Source organism: Pan troglodytes, chromosome 17, assembly GCF_028858775.2.
Source record: "Pan troglodytes isolate AG18354 chromosome 17, NHGRI_mPanTro3-v2.0_pri, whole genome shotgun sequence".
NCBI lineage: Eukaryota > Metazoa > Chordata > Mammalia > Primates > Hominidae > Pan > Pan troglodytes.
The window spans coordinates 59,340,994-59,359,773 of record NC_072415.2 but is presented as its reverse complement, the minus strand read 5'-3'; the positions used below and the strand labels follow the sequence as shown (position 1 = coordinate 59,359,773).

At 36.1% G+C, this 18,780-nt stretch overlaps 1 protein-coding gene across 50 annotated transcripts in view; it reads left to right on the top strand.

Annotated features, from left to right (window-relative positions):
• DYM (dymeclin) overlaps positions 1–18,780 on the top strand; it is a 411,382-nt gene that overhangs the window by 173,757 nt on the left and 218,845 nt on the right. For 32 of the 50 annotated variants that reach the window (XM_001151222.8, XM_009433974.5, XM_024350839.3 and 29 more), the window contains 3 exons: positions 170–352; positions 4,606–4,784; positions 14,489–14,614. In XM_001151222.8, coding sequence (XP_001151222.1) covers positions 170–352; positions 4,606–4,784; positions 14,489–14,614 — 488 coding nt within the window. The remainder of the gene's footprint in view (positions 1–169; positions 353–4,605; positions 4,785–14,488; positions 14,615–18,780) is intronic. The other 18 variants (XM_063795651.1, XM_009433972.5, XM_054672261.2 and 15 more) reach the window with 1 other exon arrangement.

The following is an 18,780-nucleotide window of genomic DNA, read 5'->3' as shown; positions in this document are numbered from 1 at the left end:
GTTTTTATAGCAAGGATTTTCTGGCCTTGTGAAATGTATAGACATGATTCTTGTTCTACACTTTGGAACTGCTCATTACCATATTGTATTATATTACACAGAATACTTTACAGAAATACATTCATCTCATTGGTGGCAGCACATCCTAACAGGGTGTTTTCCTCCCCAGCAGGACTCTGGACTGTCTTCACACTAGGTGGTGTGGGCAGCAAAGCGGCTGCCTCTCCAGAGCTTTCTTCCCCTCTGGCCAACCAGAGTCTCCTGCTTCTGCTGGTGTTGGCCAATCTGACGGATGCCTCAGATGCGCCAAACCCCTACAGACAAGCCATTATGTCCTTCAAGAACACACAAGGTTTGTGGTATTTTTTCTCTAATATTCTTTGTAATGGGGAGAGTATTGCTTGTTCTATATTGTTTATTGTCTTATAGTTTTGGAGATGAGTGTCCATTGTATGTTTTCATATTGGTCAAACATGAGAAAAACTTTAGCTTTTCCTGTCAATATTATCAGGAAGGTCAAGCATCCTTTATATCTGATCCTTTATATCTGTTTAAATCCATATTTCTTTCACAGACAACCAACCAGCATGTGTTTAATTTGGGTCAGTCTGTACTACCTGTTAGGGATAGGAATTAACCTGGAAAACCCAAATGCTAGGTTGTTTTAAATTTTCAGTTAAAGTCTGTGTTCTAGAGTTTTATAGAACTAAAAATTAGGTCTCAAAAAAAAAAAAAAAAGATTAGAACACAAATCAGAAAACCTTTTTCTGTAGAGGGTAGTGGCTTTGTGGAGCCACATGGTCTCTCCTGCAGTCTCTTAGCCTTGCCGTTGTTCCATCAAAGCAGCCATAGGTACTATGTAAACAAGTTAGATGGCTGTGCTCCAGTAAATCTTTACTTCCAAACAAGGGGCAGGCTGCCCATGAGCTGTGTAACTTGGTATTAATAACTCCTAAAGTAGAAGGTGAGCATATGGCTTCATGTTGAACCAGTATTATCTCTTCTCAAAAGGTTACATTCTAAAAGCAAGATTCCTGTAGTATAGTCAAGTGCTGCTCAACAGCAGGGCTGTGTTCCATTAGGCAATTTTGTCACTGTGTGAATATCATAGTGTACTTAGACAAACCTAGATGGCGTAGCTACTACACAACTAGGCTATGTGGTGTAGCCTATTGCTCCGAGCCAACAGACCTGTTCAACATGATGATGTACTGAATGCTGTAGTCAGTTGTAACACAGTGGTAAGTATTTGTGTATCTAAGCAATCTAAACCTGGAAAAGGTACAATAAAAACGTGGTATTATAATCACATGGAATCACTTTGAATATGTGGTTTATCACTGACTGAAACGTTATTATGCAGTGCATGACCAGATGCTCAAGACATTTCGAACACTAATGTAATGAAGATGGGTGGGAAGTACAGTGATTGGATGGGAGCATTTGTAAGCCTTCTGATGCCCTGTGCCATGATTCTTCCGGGTTATTCTGATACACATTTCTTATAGACGTGGCTAAATGTGCCCATTAATTGCGCCTCTGCCAATTCTGGTATTATTTGCAGTGTGTCTTTGTCCATTTGTGCTGCTCTAACAAAATACCTGAGACTCAATAACTTATAAAGAACAGAAATTTATTTCTCACAGTTCTGAAGGCTGGGAAGTGAATCTAAGATGCAGGCACCGGCAGGTTTGGTGTCTGGTGAGGGCTCAGTCTCTGCTTCCAAGATGGATCCTTCTAGCTGTGTCTTCACATGGCAGAAGGGAGTCAAGGGCTAAAAGGGCTGAATGCTATGTGGGCCCTCTTTTATGAAGGCCTTCATCCTATTGATGAGAGATGGGCCCTTAGGACCTAATCACACTGTAAAGGCCCTACCTCTCAACTTTATTTCATTGGAGATTAAATTTCAACACGAATTTTGGAGAGGACACAAACAAACTATAACACAGGACAATAGGGAATTAATAACAATTTTACAAATTAAAAAATGAAAACTGGTGTGTCTGTTAGTATTTTTCTGTTCCCATTACTTACTCTTCTTGGTGACAGTATGGCTTAATGGTTAAGAAAGCAAGTTTCAGAGTCAAGCATACCTGGCTTCACACCATACCTCTATCGCTTCAGAGTGTGAGACCTTTGACAGTTTGCTTAATCTCAATTAGCTTCAAAAGCTTTGCCTATAAAATAGAGATAATATCACCTAATAGTATTTGTATAAAGACCAAGCAAGGTAAGTCTTTAAAATGATTAGCCCAGATTTTGCAACAAAGCAGGTATTTAGTATATGGTATCTACTATGTTAGTCTTGTTGCTCAGGCCAAATGTTGGTATTTAGGGCTGAACTTTGCTTGGGATGGTCATGGTTTGGGAGACCATGTAGTACAATGAAGCAAAATGTTGGCTTAAGGGTATTCATATCCATCAGGGCTGATCTTGGCAAAGTTACTTAATCCCTTTAAACATTTATTACATTCCATGTAAAGCTGATCAGAATAATGACATGTTTGTTGTATGGGTTAAATAAGGGATAACACAAACGAAGTGTTTAGTATAACAGCTGGTTCATAGCATTTATTAGCTAGTAATGTATATATGTTGTGGATACATATACACAACCCACATATTCCCTTTGCAGTCAGGTATAATACAGGTTGGTGAATTTGTTACTTTCCTTCAATTTTAAAGAAGTGTAGTGTGTCTAGAATCTTCCTCCAGTGAACATTCTGTAGATTCCATAATATCTGCATACTCACAGCACATGGCAACACTTCCTTTTGCCATCCCTTGCAAAAATATAAAGCCAACCACAAAAAAAAGGAATTATTTTTGTAAGTGTCAAAAATACAGTGTTAGTATTGAAAAAATAGCCTATATTTCAAATGTGGAAGGAAAAGTGAGGGCACTGGGTAGTAAACTTGAAGGCATTTTGGTGCATTCCCCTCACAAATGTAAAGCTTAGGAAGGAGAATCTGAGAGGCAAGGATTGTGTTGGAACACATCTCTTTTTCCATAAGAGCACAGCTTTTAGAAATGTTAAAGCAAGTTGTTTTGTTTTGGTAGTGCTTCTGTGTTTTAAAGGCTTAAAAATAATTTGGTGCTTTTTAGAACGTAAAAATATTAGCTCTTTGTGCTACCATGTTCAGAGTTTTATTTGATTGGATGATGACTTTCTCTGAGTCCATTGAACTTATCTTTATCTTCTTTGTTACTTCCTAACCTTGGTTGCTTCAGTTTCTCAGCAAATCCAGTTAACTGTTGGAAAGGGGCTGTGTCAGATTGGAATATCAAGAACTTTTCCTAATACAGGCTGTGATTTGTGCTTTTCATTGTTCCAGTGACTGTACTTTAAAAAAAAAAAAAAGTTTCTTAACAGTTATAGTCAATTAGGTTTGCATTGGAGATTATATTTTATTTTATTTTTTAAAAAGTTATAGAAGTTTTCTGGTAGTTGTCTCAAGCTTGGTGTGCTCTTTTGATTATAGAACCTAATGTTGAACATACACAGATGGCCCCCAACCTGCAATGGCTGGACTTAGGATTTTTTGACTTTATGATGTGCAAAAACAATATAAATTCAGTACTGTATTTGATAAATTACATGAGATATTCAACACTTTGTTGTAAAATAGGCCTACTGTTACAGTTGGATTGATACAATTTAGAACTGTACACAAATATAATAGCTTAGGCTAGGCTAGACTACACTATGTTGTTTGGTAAGTTAGGTGTATTAAATGCATTTTCAACTTAGAATATTTTCAACTTATGATTAATTTATGGGAATATGACCCCATTGTTAAGTTGAGGAATGTCTATACTGATTTTGATATAAGTGGATGCTTCAGCCACAATTTATTTAAAGGCAGTTTTTTTCTTTTTAATTCTATCTTAAAAGAGAATTTTCTATTTTGTGTAGAAATTATATCTTTTTCTCTAGATATTTTTTATTTAGGACTCATGGTTATTTAGTTTTGGTAACAGAGTATTTTATCTCAACGTCCTGGTTAAGTTGTATTGATTGGTGGGCCTTTTGCCTAGCTCATAATTCTGTTTATTTAAGTTCATGTTCTTATAGCTGATTTATTTCAGCTATGTTAATGGGAAAATAGTAACAAAGTCAAAGTATATGACTTTGTTTCGTTCTTTTTAAAGTAAAATTTTTGTTTTGTTTTGTTTTAGACAGAGTCTCACTCTCGCCCAGGCTGAAGTGCAGTGGCGTGAGCTCGGCTCACTGCAACCTCCCAGGTTCAAGCGATTCTCCTGCTATAGCCTCCTGAGTAGCTGGGATTACAGGCCCACGCCACCATGCCTGGCTAATTTCTGTATTTTTAGTAGAGATGGGGTTTCACCATGTTGGTCAGCCTGGTCTCAAACTTCTGACCTCATGATCCACCCGTCTCGGCCTCCCAAAGTGCTGGGATTACAGGCGTGAGCCGCCATGCCTGGCCCTAAAGTAAATTTTACATAAATTAAAATTTTGAATCTGAAATGTAGTGACTTTCCATAAAATTAATGGGAATTGAGTTGTACACATTACTTTAACAATATTTTTATTTATATAAAGCACAGCTAGAAATTACTGATGTGCTGTTTTCTGTATTCCAGATAGCAGTCCTTTCCCCTCATCAATTCCACATGCCTTCCAGATCAACTTTAATAGTTTGTACACAGCTCTTTGTGAACAGCAGACATCTGATCAAGCAACTCTCCTCTTGTATACCTTGCTCCATCAAAATAGTAATATTAGAACATACATGTTGGCTCGCACAGATATGGAAAATCTTGTAAGTATCATACTAAACATTCCATGCGTTTGTATTTTTTTTTAATTATACTTTAAGTTTTAGGGTACATGGCACAACGTGCAGGTTAGTTACATATGTATACATGTGCCATGTTGGTGTGCTGCACCCAGGAACTCGTCATTTAACATTAGGTATGTCGCCAAATGCTATCCCTTCCCCCTGCCCCCACTCCACAACAGGCCCCAGTGTGTGATGTTCCCCTTCCTGTGTCCATGTATTCTCATTGTTCGGTTCCCACCTATGAGTGAGAACATGCAGTGTCTGGTTTTTGGTCCTTGGGATAGTTCGCTGAGAATGATGGTTTCCAGCTTCATCCATGTCCCTATGAAGGACACGAACCCATCCTTTTTTATGGCTGCATAGTATTCCGTGGTGTATATGTGCCACATTTTCTTAATCCAGTCTGTCATTGTTGGACATTTGGCTTGGTTCCAAGTCTTTGCTGTTGTGAATAGTACTGCCATAAACATGCGTGTGCATGTGTCTTTATAGCAGCATGATTTATAATCCTTTGGGTTTATACCCAGTAATGGGATGGCTGGGTCAAATGGTATTTCTAGTTCTAGATCCCTGAGGAATCGCCACACTGACTTCCACAATGGTTGAACTAGTTTACAGTCCCACCAACAGTGTAAAAGTGTTCCTATTTCTCCACATCCTCTCCAGCACCTGTTGTTTCCTGACTGTTTAATGATCACCACTCTAACTGGTGTGAGATGGTATCTCATTGAGGTTTTGATTTGCATTTCTCTGATGGCCAGTGATGATGAGCATTTTTTCATGTGTCTTTTGGCTGCATAAATGTCTTCTTTTGAGAAGTGTCTGTTCATATCCTTCTCCCACTTTTTGATGGGGTTGTTTGTTTTTTTCTTGTAACTTTGTTGGAGTTCATTGCAGATTCTGGATATTAGCCCTTTGTCAGATGAGTAGATTGCAAAAATGTTCTCCCATTCTGTAGGTTGCCTGTTCACTCTGATGGTAGTTTCTTTTGCTGTGCAGAAGCTCTTTAGTTTAATTAGATCCCATTTGTCAATTTTGGCTTTTGTTACCATTGCTTTTGGTGTTTTAGACATGAAGTCCTTGCCCATGCCTATGTCCTGAATGGTATTGCCTAGGTTTTCTTCTAGGGTTTTTATGGTTTTAGGTCTAACATTCCATGTGTTTGTATTTTATAATATTTTAGAGAAAAACTTCTTTTCCCAAGAGGGCAAATTTATTTGCCTGGTTGCCACAAAGGTGATGGTCAAGAATTGATAGGGAGATGTCACCAGACACAGACAGAGGGTAGGAGCTTCTCCAGCGTAAGACACAGCTCATGTGGAGGTGGCCTCCCAGAGCAGGACACCGCAGCATCCCTGGCTGGCTTGACAGCATCCCTCCCTGTCCTTATAGTCTTTAACAGCCACGCATTGCCCAGGATTCAGCCTGTTCAGGTCTTCCAAAAATCTCAAGGAGATTTTTAAATCATCTCGGTCGCTGCCATCTGCTAAGTACCCGCCCACCAAGTTCATGTTACTTGTCACAGTTGCAGAATATTCCTGATGAGAATGCTGAAAGGAAAATGATGTTTCAACTCAGCTGCCCAAATATCCCACCCACTCTGGCAGGCTTAGGCTTTAGGACTGTCTGAACTCACTCCCTGGAGTCTTATAGTCATTTTAAGGTACCTTTGTCAGATATCACTTAAATTACACTATCCATCACTACATGAGTGAAATTAGTTCTCAGATTTTTGTTCATAGACAAAAACTCCTGTAAGCAATAATTGATTTCCTTTATGACTAATGTGCAAACATCAGTGTTTCTATAAGGGGCAAAGTAAGCTACCTCACCAAGGTGTTAATGTTGTTTGAAATACATAGTATGTAGATAACTATGGACCCTTAATATATTCATAAAAATGTGAACATTCCCGAAATAGCCAGTAGCTGGCTGACAGCAATGAAATGTTCCCTCTGTACCAGTTTTTACAGGTTGATAGCAGGATTCTCCCAGTATTTGGTTACCATTTTTTCAGTGTTAAATATAAAATACCGCATAAATAGTGAAGAAACATGGAATACTAGAATTCATTGAACGTATTCTACATCAAATTGACACTAAGAACAAAAAGTGTGGTGAAAGTGTCTCCACATCAGGTCTAGGTGGGAAACACTGCTTAAATAGCAAACTGAGTATGAAAGTATGCTGCTTATATGAGTAAAATCCTATAAAGAGAAGGCTTGTTTCCTGATGGGTGTGGATAGGCATAGAGACAATTCTGAGTATGATGTATTCTAAGGGAAACGTTGGCAATAAGCAGGAAACCTGTGACATCACCTGTTTCAGAAAGTTGTATGGTAAGGATGCAGGTATATAAGATGGTGCAGAGAGCGGCTGTCTGCGTTTGATGACATACCCGGTGAAAGGTTAAAAGGTTTTGTGTTGTAGTTTTTTTGGAGGGTGGTGTTTGTTTATTTGTTCTGGTTTTGTTGGATAATTTCTTAATTTATGCTCCATCTGTCCTTTTACCTTTCTTCTATAATAAATATGTTGAGGCTCTGATTAGAAAATATGTTATCAGTAGGAAATTTACTGTGCTGATCTGATTTTGTTGTTGTAGTTATCAATTCTTTTATTCTGCAGTCTTTGACATTAAGAAGGTAATGTTTAACAGATTACAGTGTTTCTAAGAAATACCTTATTGTGTGTAAATCCCATAAGGCTGGAGGCAGACCTGCCTGTATTCAGCGACAGGTGTTGGCTAACTTGGATTCTTTCTATTGATGGTCTGACTCACTACTGTTTGACTTGTTTTAACTCAAAACAAGTTAATTAATCTGGTATAACTTCTTATAGTACATTTTTAGTTGGTATCTATTAGAATAACAATACAGTGACTCTTACATTTTCTTTTTGTGTCTCTGAATAGTGTCTAGGGCAAATCCAAGTGCCTAAATATTAAGAACAGGGCATAAGAGGGCATACTTTTTAGAAAAACCCATTAGGGACATGAACACAATTTTTATATTTTATCACAATTAAACATTTACCAAGAAAAGCAGCTAGACATTTGAGATGGTCATGATTCTTTTAGTTGTAACAGACCCATTGCTTATGCCTAGCATAAGCGAAAAGAAATATATCTGTACAAATGAAAAATTTGTGCTTTTTTTTTGGCTTCAGTCATAGCTGGTTCTAGGGGCTGAATGATGTTATCCAGGCTTGGCCTCTCCATCTTTTGCCTCTGCCTTTTATAGCTTTGGCCTTATTCTCAGGCACACACTTTCCAAGTGGGGAGGCAGGTGGCCACCAGCAGCTCTCAACATATCATAAGCTAAAAGGAGGAAACACAGCTACTTCAGAAATATTTCATGAAGGGCTCCAATAGTCTCTTCTTGGGTTGTGTATCCACTTATTTGACCAATGACTATGGAAGGAGGCACACTTAATGCTAAGCCACCATAGCCACAAAGGTAAAGGGAAGTTCCTTAAAGAAGGGATCTTGGACAAATAATATGTAGTCACTTCAACACTATATTGCTTGTAACTTTCTTAATCAGGGCATTGTGAGTTAGTCACTCTTTTAACTTCTGTTTGTATTAGTCCAACAGAGATTCGGCTGGTATTTCCCTTAGGCCTCCAGCAGTCTTCTGCTTTTGGGTCAAGCCTTGAGCCTGCACAATATTGCAGATATGCAACCCCTGTCATTTTGATATCGTACTCATTTGAAACTTCACTGAAGAGACACTTAGAAAATGAGATTAATATTTACAGTGATACGCAGTCTATGATTTATCATTAATTATAAAAGAAATGACATAGGATCTTTATATCTTGTTTTAGATGGACTAATAGTCCTTTATTTTCTGAATGTGGTTTTTATATAAACATCAAAAAGGAAAAATTTTTTTTAGCTCTTTTGTTTTCATGCTAAGTTTCTTGAAAGCTACATTCTTTGCCTTTACTTCTTATGCACTTTTCTACCTGTTGTGATCTAACATCTGTTCCTACAACTTCCTCATCAGCAGCTCCTGATTATTAGTAAATCTCTGGGCATGTTTCATAATTTTCTTATTTGACTGCATTGCTGCATGACACTGTTCATCTCTTTATTCTTTAAACCGCCAAATACCTATGTCTTAGTCAGTTCTGGCTTAGTCAGTTCAGAATTTAGTCTGGCCTGACTGCTTTAACAAACATACCATAGACTGGTGCTTAAACAACAGAAAGTTATTTCTCATAGTTCTGTAGGCTGGGATTTCTAAGATAGAGATGTCAGCCCCCTTGGAGTCTGGTGCAGACCTGCTTACTGGTTTGTCAATAGTCATATACTTGCTGTGTTCTCACATGGCAGTGAGCAGAGGCAGAGAAGAAGCAAGCTGTCTCCTATCTCTTCTTATAAGGGTACTAATGCTGTCATGAGGGCTCCACCCCTGTTACCTAATCTCCTCCCAAGGGCCCCACCTCTTAATAGTGTCCCATTGTGGGTTAGGGTTTTAACATACTAATTTTGGGGGCCCAAACGTGCAGTTCATATATCTACAAACATATACCTTGGCTTTCCAATCATTGTACTCTGCTGGTTTTTCCACCTCTATGCCTACTGCTTTTCTCTCTCTTTTATGTGTTATTTTTCCTTGTCCTTAAATGTGTCCTGCTGCAGGATTCTGTCCTTTTTGTTTTTTCCCTGTACTTCTCCCTAAAACATCTAAGCAAATTCAGTTGCCATTTATATGTTGCCAGTGTATATGTTCCCATTTATATGTGCCATATATGTTCAGTTCTGTATTTGCAGTCCTGATTACCTGTATCTCATATCCATGTATCCAGCTGCCCCAGACATTTCCCAGTGGCCGTCTCATAGACACCTTAAACCAAACATGTAAAAATTGGGTTCATTATTTTCCCTGCTCTTCCTTCTTTTACTCCTGTATTCTCTGTCACAGGGAGCCATCCATAGAGTTGGCAAAAGCTTTGACTCCTCCGTCTCATTCCCCCATATCCAACCAAATGTTTTTTATTTTCTCTCCTTATTATCTTTGGAATGTATTAGTGTGCTTTTTCCTCATTGCGATTCCTTTGGTCTAAGCTGCCTTCATCTCTTACTAAAATTATTGCAACATCTTTAACTGGTTTTCCTGCTTTCTGACTTGCTATTCTTTAATATTTTTTATCCTGTTTCCAGAGTGAGTATATTAGAGTCAAATCTGATCATGTCACTTCCCTATGTTTAAAGCCCTTTCATGTCTCCACAGTGCCCTCAGGTTAAAGCTCTTACTCTTAATGTGGCTAACAAGACACTTTATAATTTTGCCACAGCTTCCATTTTGGGTCTCATCTCTTTGCCATTATGTTCTTTTTATTCTTTATTTAATCATAATGAATTAATTTAATGTCTCTCAATCTGACCTATCTCCTAAGTTTAGACTTGGTTTTCTCTCTAGAATACTTCTCCTTGAAATTTTCTCCTTTTTCCTCTTCTCAGATAACTCCTAGTAGTTTTTCAGATCTCAGTTTAGATAGTTCTTTCAGAATTAAAGTGCTATTATAAAAGTAATTATATACCATATCCAAGTGGGATTTATCCCAGAAATGTAAGCTTGATTGGACATCTGAAAGTCAGTTATTGTGATACGTCATATCAACAGAGTAAAAAACAAAAATCATATGATTATTTAAATAGATACAGAAAAAAGCATTTGACAAAGTAATCACTTTTTTATGAAATAAAAATATTTAACAAACTAGGAATAGAAGGGAACTTCCTTAGATGAGTAAAGGGCTTCTATGAAAACCCCACAGCTCACATCATACTTAATGGTAAAACACTGTTTTCTTTCTCCCCGAGATCAGCCACAAAACAAGGATGTCTGCTTTTGCCATTTCATTCAACATTTTACTGGAGATTCTAGCCTGGGCATTTGATTAAGAGAAAGAAATTAAACATATCTAGATTGGAAAGCAAGGTGTAAAATTTTCTGTATTTGCAGATGACATTATCTTATATATAGATAATCCTAAGGAATCCACTAAAAAACTCTTAGAATTAATAGATGAGTTCAGCAAAGTTGCAGGATACTGGATCAGTATAAAAAGTCAATATGCAAAAAATAGTATTTTTATATATGAGAAATCCCAAAATGAAGTTAAGAAAATAGTTCTGTTCATAATAGCATCAGAAATTTAACAAAAGAAGTACAAAACTTACACTGTGAAAACTACAAAATATTATTGAAAGAAATGGGGAAACACATATTCATTGATTGCAACATAAAAAAAATAGAGATAGAGATAGGGTCTTGCTATGTTGCCCAGGCTGGTCTTAAACTTCTGGCCTCAAGCGATCCTCCCACACTGGCCTCCTAAAGTGCTGGGATTACAGGCATGAGCCACCATACCCAGCCCTGATCACAGTACTTCACATTGTTAAGATGGCAGTATTCCCCAGACTGACATACACATTGAGCACAATACCTATTAGAATCCTAGTTGACTTCTTTATAGAGATTGACAAGATGATTAAAAAATTCATGTAAAATTACAAAGGACCAAGAATAGCCGAAACAATCCTGAAAAAGAACAAATTTGGAGGACTTATACTTTCTAATTTCAAAACTTACTATAAAGCAACACTAATCAATACAGTGTGGTACTGGCACAAGGATAGACATAATACATCAATGGAGTTGAATTGAGAGTCTAGAAATAAACCCATATACCTATCATCAACTGATTTTTAGCCAGGGTGCCAAGACCGATGTGGAAAGAATAGGTTTTTTCAACAAATGGTACTGGTGCCACTGTGTAGTCACTTGCAAAGGAATAAAGTTGGGCTTTTGCTTCACCCCATATACAAAGTTAATTCAAAATGGGTCAAAGACCTAAAAAGAGCTAAAACTATAAACCTCTTAGAAGAAAATGGGGGTAAATCTTCATGACCTTGAATTTGGCAAATGACTGTTAGATATAACAACAAAAGCATGAGCAATGGAAGAAAAAACAGGTAAATTGAACTGCATCAAAATAAAAACGTTTGTGCTTCAAAGGACCATCAAGAAAGTGAAAAAACAGCCCACAAAATGTGAGAAGATATTTGCAAATCACTTTTCTGGTAAGGAACTGTATCTATAGTATGTAAAGAACTTTTTAAACCCAATAGTAGAAGGACAACCCAATTAAAAAATGGATGAAAGATCTGAGTAAACATTTCTGCAAGGAAGATATACAAATAGCTAGTAATACACCCATGAAAAAAACAACTTGACATTATTAGTCATCAGGCAAGTGTAAATCAAAACCACAGCGAAATACCACTTTACTCCCACTGTGATGCCTAGAATAAAATGTTAGATAATAAGAAGTGAGGATGTGGAGAAATCTAATCTCTCATACACTGTTGGTGGAAATGTAATATGATGCAATGGCTTTGAAACAGTCTGGTAGTTCCTGAAACAATGAAACAGTTACCATATGATCCAGCAATTCCAAGGCTAGATATATACCCAAGAGAAATGAGTATATGTCTGCAGGAAAACTTGTAAATGAATGTTTATAGAAGCATTGTTCATAATAGCAAAAAAGTGGAAACAGTTCAAATGCTAGTCAACAGAAGAATGGATAAATGAAATGTGGTATGTTTATGCAATGAGATATTATTTGACATAAAAAGGAATGAGATCCTGATACATACTGCAGCATGGATGAACTTTGGTAACATGTTCAGTGAAAGAAAGTCACAAAAATCTACATAGTGTATGATTCTATTCATACGGAAGTCCAGAATAGGGAAATCTATAGAGACAGAAAGTGGTTCCTTTGGGCAGGGTAGATAGGGGTCTGGGGGAGGTGATAGTTAAAGGGTATGGGGTTTGTTTTTGAGATAATGAAATTTTTCAAGTTGCCTGTGGTGATGGTTACACAGATTTCTGAGTATATGGTAAACCATTGAATTATGCACTTTGAATGGATTGTATGGTCTGTAAATTGTATCTCAATACAAATATTTAAAAGAATGAAGTACTATTCTGACATAGTCTCATTGGACCCGTTACTTACTCTTACATTATTATTTCTTTGAATATACCATTTGCTTGTGTGTCTTGTCAATATTTTCAGTACTCTATTGGTATTATGTACTATAGGTAAGATGTGCTTTCTACAGGCGTAGCCAAAAAAAAAAAAAGGCATAAAATATACAGTCACATGTTGCTTAATGTGGGGAGGCATTCTGAGAAATGTTTTATTAGGTGATTTTGTCATTGTGCAAATATCATAGCATGTACTTACACAAACCTAGATCGTAGAGCCTAACTACACACCTAAGCTTTATGGTGTAGCCTATGTCTCCTAGGCCATAAACCTGTACATCATGTTACCATACTAAATACTGCAGGCACTTGTAACACAATGGCGTTTGTGTATCTAAACATAGAAAGGGTACAGTAAAAATATGATGTTGTAATCTTATGAGACAGTACAACCACAGACTGTTATATATGTGGTCTGTTGTTAATGGAAATGTTATGTGGCATATTGAAAACTCCAGAATCAGAATTAACAAATGTTGAGTTAAATGACTAAAAAATGTAACTATGCTTACTAGGTAATGTGGAATGTGAGTACAATGTATTATGTTTGACAAAATGTCAGAAGGAACTCCAAAGACAAGAATGCCTGGGGAAAGAGACAGAGCAATGACTGCTTGGTAACTGGTATACTTCATTCCTGGAAGTTAATAGTGCTCATGCACTGAACTTCATAATTTAGAGGAAGTTTTAGCTACAACTTGTAAAAGAACAAAACATACCAGTGCCACATTTTAAAAGCTTCCTGCAATAGGTGTGCCTGTCAAAACACGTATGCCCCAGGCATACCAACTTGTTTTGGTGGGCTTTGCATACCAGCCTGTGCTTTAAGGACTTGTATGTGTAAACAATTTGCTCATTACATGTGTTGTCTGATTTAGATGATAGATTTTTTTTTTTTTGCCTATTTTCTAGCATTCAGTGGATAGTGTTCATGGTTGTTTCCAACAAGACATGCTATGTAGATAGTCTGCCCATCTTTAATAAATAATTTCAGTAACCTCCTTACTTTAGTGAAGAAGGAACAAATTGAAGGTGTCAATGATTTGAAATAAGCACAATTGTAAACAGCATTATGAAATGAAATGTTTGATAGATATACTGAAGAGCAGATCTTAATACACATGTTGAGAAAATGCACCTTGGGTTCCAAGAGTCTGTTTAATTACATATTTATTTAAAATATATTTCTTGAAATATATTTTTTACTTACTAGCTTTAAAAAGGTGGTGCTAAGCACATAAATTAAAAAGTTAACTTCTGAGCAGCTGTGCTCTCCCCGCTACTCCCACTTTTTGGTTAAGTTGGGAGAAGGCAATGTGACTTCTTAAAATCTTCAAAACAAACAATGAGCCTAAATGGTCCTTGCAGATCCAACCTTTATGTTGGTTAGACCTTAAGAGACCTTCACAGAGTTAGTGGTGATTTTCTCCACTGGCATCTTAGCTATACATTTGGAAAATACATTCAGTCAGAAGTGGGTTTATATGGTTTTTTCTCTAATGAAAAATATAACTGATATTAAAGCAAAGAGCACAAAATGAAAGTGTAAAGATTTAAAACATTTGGATTTATAATGAAGTATTGAAATAGTCAATTATAATTTTTATTCTCTAGGTTTTACCAATTCTTGAGATTCTGTATCATGTTGAAGAAAGGAATTCACACCATGTGTATATGGCCCTTATAATATTGTTGATCCTTACGGAAGATGATGGCTTCAACAGATCCATTCATGAAGTGGTAAGTTACCATTACTTGGATTAGAGTTAGAGTTAACAGAACAGACATGTCCCTACGTAAGATTTACTAGTCTTTACATTTCTTTGTGGTAGATGTTCCTGTGAGAACCTGCATTAGAAATGTTATGTCTTTCTTCAGATTTATGAAGCGGTGCTTTTTTTTTTTTTTTTTTTTTTTTTTCCAGAATGACTATTAACCACTATTAAAAACTCTCTCAAAATGGTTCTTTGGTAATTGATACAAATGCTTTTGCTGCTACTGGGTTCATTTTTCTTCAGCATTTCATTTCCACTTTTTCATTGTGGCAGAAATTGTCAAACAGGTTTGCTTCATGCATACAGAATTAGAGAAGAAAAAGGGACCAAAATGGAAGAAGTTTGAGAAATCCATTGTTATATATATATATTTTTAAAGAACATAACATAATTTAACTTTTTAAATTTTGGTCCTGTTGGAGAGTTTTATTCCCAAACTGGTTTTATGTTTCTCTTTGGCATTTTTTTATTTTATTTTTTGCATCAAAGTAATACACATATGTAGTTTTAAAACTTGTATAGAAGTACAAGGTTTTAATGAAAAATAACAGACCCATGTTCACCCTATTTCTGATTCCCACTCCTGTAAGGCAGATGCTTTCAGTTCTGTCCATGTTTCGAAGTAACATACTTATATTGTGATTTCTTGATTTTTCAGTTGCAGACATTAACTATTATCGCCCTAAGATGGAAGATAGTCATTGGTTCTTCCTGCATTCCACAAGTGTTCCCTCTGGGTTCCCAGCACGCTTGTCGGCACACAGACTTTTTCCTTTTTCCATCTTATTACCATTTTTGGTTAACTCAGCTTTTACATTATTATTTTTGATGTTATTTTTAGTTCAGCTGTGTACTGTAGGATAATTGCATTTCCTTTCTCGAACATGTTTTACCATTTCTGTAGCACATCATTGCCCTGTTTTTTATTTGTGTACTAATACACTGATTCTACCCCCAATACTTCAACAGAACTGAAAATTTGCTCAAAATATATTCAAACTTACCGAATTTTCTTTTTGGACTCCTGTCTTTCCTGGAGCATCTGGTGGCCCTGGTTGATCTGTTCATCTGTAGGAGTAAGCACTAAGAAGTCGATTGGAAGTCCTGTGTGTGGGCAGGTCTTACTTACTGTACCTTGTTGTACATAGTCTCTTTCTCTGGGACTGTGTCCCTGCAGGCCATTTTTTGGGTGGATTGTTTTTGATTCTTCCAGTCTCCTTGCTAGGGGTTCTATAGGAGAAGGGGGCAGGGCTTTCACTCTTTATAAGGGTACAGACACTTTGTTTTCTCCTCATTTTCAGTAGGGCTTTTATATTATATTTACTCCTCTCTAATGTTCCCTTAAGTCATGTTTTTGCCTCTTACATAGTATGACCATAATTTCAACTAAGATTTAAGGAATCTTGACCATTGTGGAAGGAGTATAAAACATACAAATTTATTTTTTGTGTGTATATTTAAGTTATACAACTTGATGTTTTGATATATTAATACATGTACATAGAGAAATGGCTACTATAGTCAGGCAAATTAGCATATCCATCATCTCACATAGTTACCTCCTTTATTTTTTGTGGCAAGAGCAATGATACTCTCCTTTGGCAAAAATCCTGAATACAATACAGTATCATTAACTATAGTCCTCATATTATACATTAGATCTCTAGACTTCATGCCATATACCTGCAACTTTGACCTATATCTCCTCATTTTCTTACATCCACCCCCTGGTACCCATTGTAATATCCTCTATCTGTGTATTTGACTTTTTAAAAAGATAATCCACATATATGTGAGATCATGAAGTATTTTTCTTTCTCTGGTTTATTTCACTTAGAATAATCTCCTCTAGGTTTACCTATGTTGTGCCAAATGTCAGGGTCTTCTTTTTTAAGGCTGAATAATATTCCTTTGTTTATACAACCATGCACTACTTAACAATTGGGAAGCATTGTGAGAAATGTGTCCTTAGGCGATTTTATCATTCTGTGAACATCGTAGAGTGTGCTTACACAGCCAAGATAGTGTAGCCTACTACACGCCTAGGCTGTGAGGTATAGCCTGTTGCTGCTGGCCACAAACCAGTACAGCGTTGTTACTGTATACTGTAAGCAGTTGTAACACAATGGTAAGTATTTGTTTATCTAAACATAGAAAAGCTACCATAAAAATACAGTATAAAAGATTTTAAAAGGCACACCTGTATAGGGTACCATGAATGGAACTTGCAGGACTGGAAGTGGCACTGACTGAATCAATGAGTGAGTGGTGAGTAAATGTGAAGGACCAAGACATTACTGTATGCTATCGTAGACTTTATAAACACTAGACACTTAGGCTACACTAAATTTATAAAAATATTTTTCTTTAATAATCAATTACCCTTAGCTTACTGGAACTTTTTTACTTTATAAAGTCACCACAAACACATGAATAATGTGTTGTGCTACAATGGCTACAACATCTAGGTGATAGGCATTTTGTAATAATCATCTGGGACCTTCTTTGTATATGCTGTCTGGCATTGACCAAAACATTGTTATGTGGCAAATGACTGTATGTATTACATTTTCTTTATCCATTTGTCTGTCGACGGACTCTCTGGCTGTGTCTGTCTTGGCTATTCTGAATAGTGCTGCAGTGAATGTGGGAGTGCAGCTATCTTTATAGGTGGTGATTTCATTTTCCTTATGCCCAGAAGAGGAATTGTGAGATGATACACTAGTTCTATTTTTAATTTCTTTAAGAATCTATATACCGTTTCTCACCTTGGTGGCTCCAATCTACATTTCCACCAACAGTGTGCAAGGGTTCTGTTTCCTGCATCCCCTCCCGTACTTATTATCTCTTGTCTTTTTCATAATGACTATCCACACTGGTGTGATGGTTTTGATTTGCATTTCCCTGATTAATTATCAGGGAAATTTTGAGCTCAAAATGTGATTTTGAGCACATTTTCATATACTTGTTGACCATATTTATGTCTCTTTTGGAGAAATGTCTATTCAGGTCCTTTGCCCATTTTTTAATGGGATTGTTTTTCTGTTATTGAGTTGTGTGAGTTCTTTATATATTTTAGATACTAGCCCTTTATCAGATATATGGTTTGAAAATATTTTATATCAATTCAGAGGCTGCTTTTTCATTTTGTTGATATTTCCTTTGGTGTGTAGAAGCTTTTTAGTTTAATATAGCCCCATTAATTTATTTTTGCTTTTGTAGCTTGACCTTTTGATGTGAACGTAGAAATTTCTTGGTTCTTGTTTTCAGTAAAATACTATGAGAAGTAATATTTTCACTGATTTAATCAACTTTTTAAACATGACTTTTCTTTTAATAAGGAATTAAAAACAAATATGATTTTTAAAAACATCTTAAAATTGAAGTATAACATGCATATAAAACACACAAATTTTAAAGGAAAACTAATGAAAATTACATTCTATATTTGTGTCATTACCACCCAGATAATTATTTGCTTCAGCAGCAGCAATAACAAAATAATCAGAACAAGAAAAAGTAACTGTAACAAAAAACTTTGAGGCAAACATGACAAAATGTTAGTTTTTGGCATAATTCATATGTGGTTATACTTTTTATTGTGCTATTTTCTATACTTTTCTGTATCCTCATTCTATAATTAAAACACTTTCAAGTTAGCAGAGAATTTTGCATTAAAATTAAACTTCGCTGACTGCCAAAACAGGGTTGGTAAGATAGGGAAAGTTCAGTTCACACTGAGTTCAGTTCCATTGGATTTCAGGATATTTTAGATGACATTTCAAATTCAAATATTGAAACACTTGTTCTTTTTCTCTAGAATCTGACTTTCTTGTTGATCTCAATTTATTTTGGTCCCTTCCCTTTCCATATGTAATAGTAGAAAAGAGTAAATTCAAATGTTTTACCAAGTTTCTCTACATGGAATCATTAGTGTGAACCTAATTGCCTATGATATATATATTGTTATCTCATTTTGATTTGAATTTGCATTTCTTAATACCCAATGATACAGAGAATTTATTTTTAATGTGCTTTTTGTGTGCATATATATCTTTTTGCCATTTTTTAAATTATCTTTTTTATTTTGAAATAATTGTAGATTCACATGCTGTTTTAAGAAAAATAAGA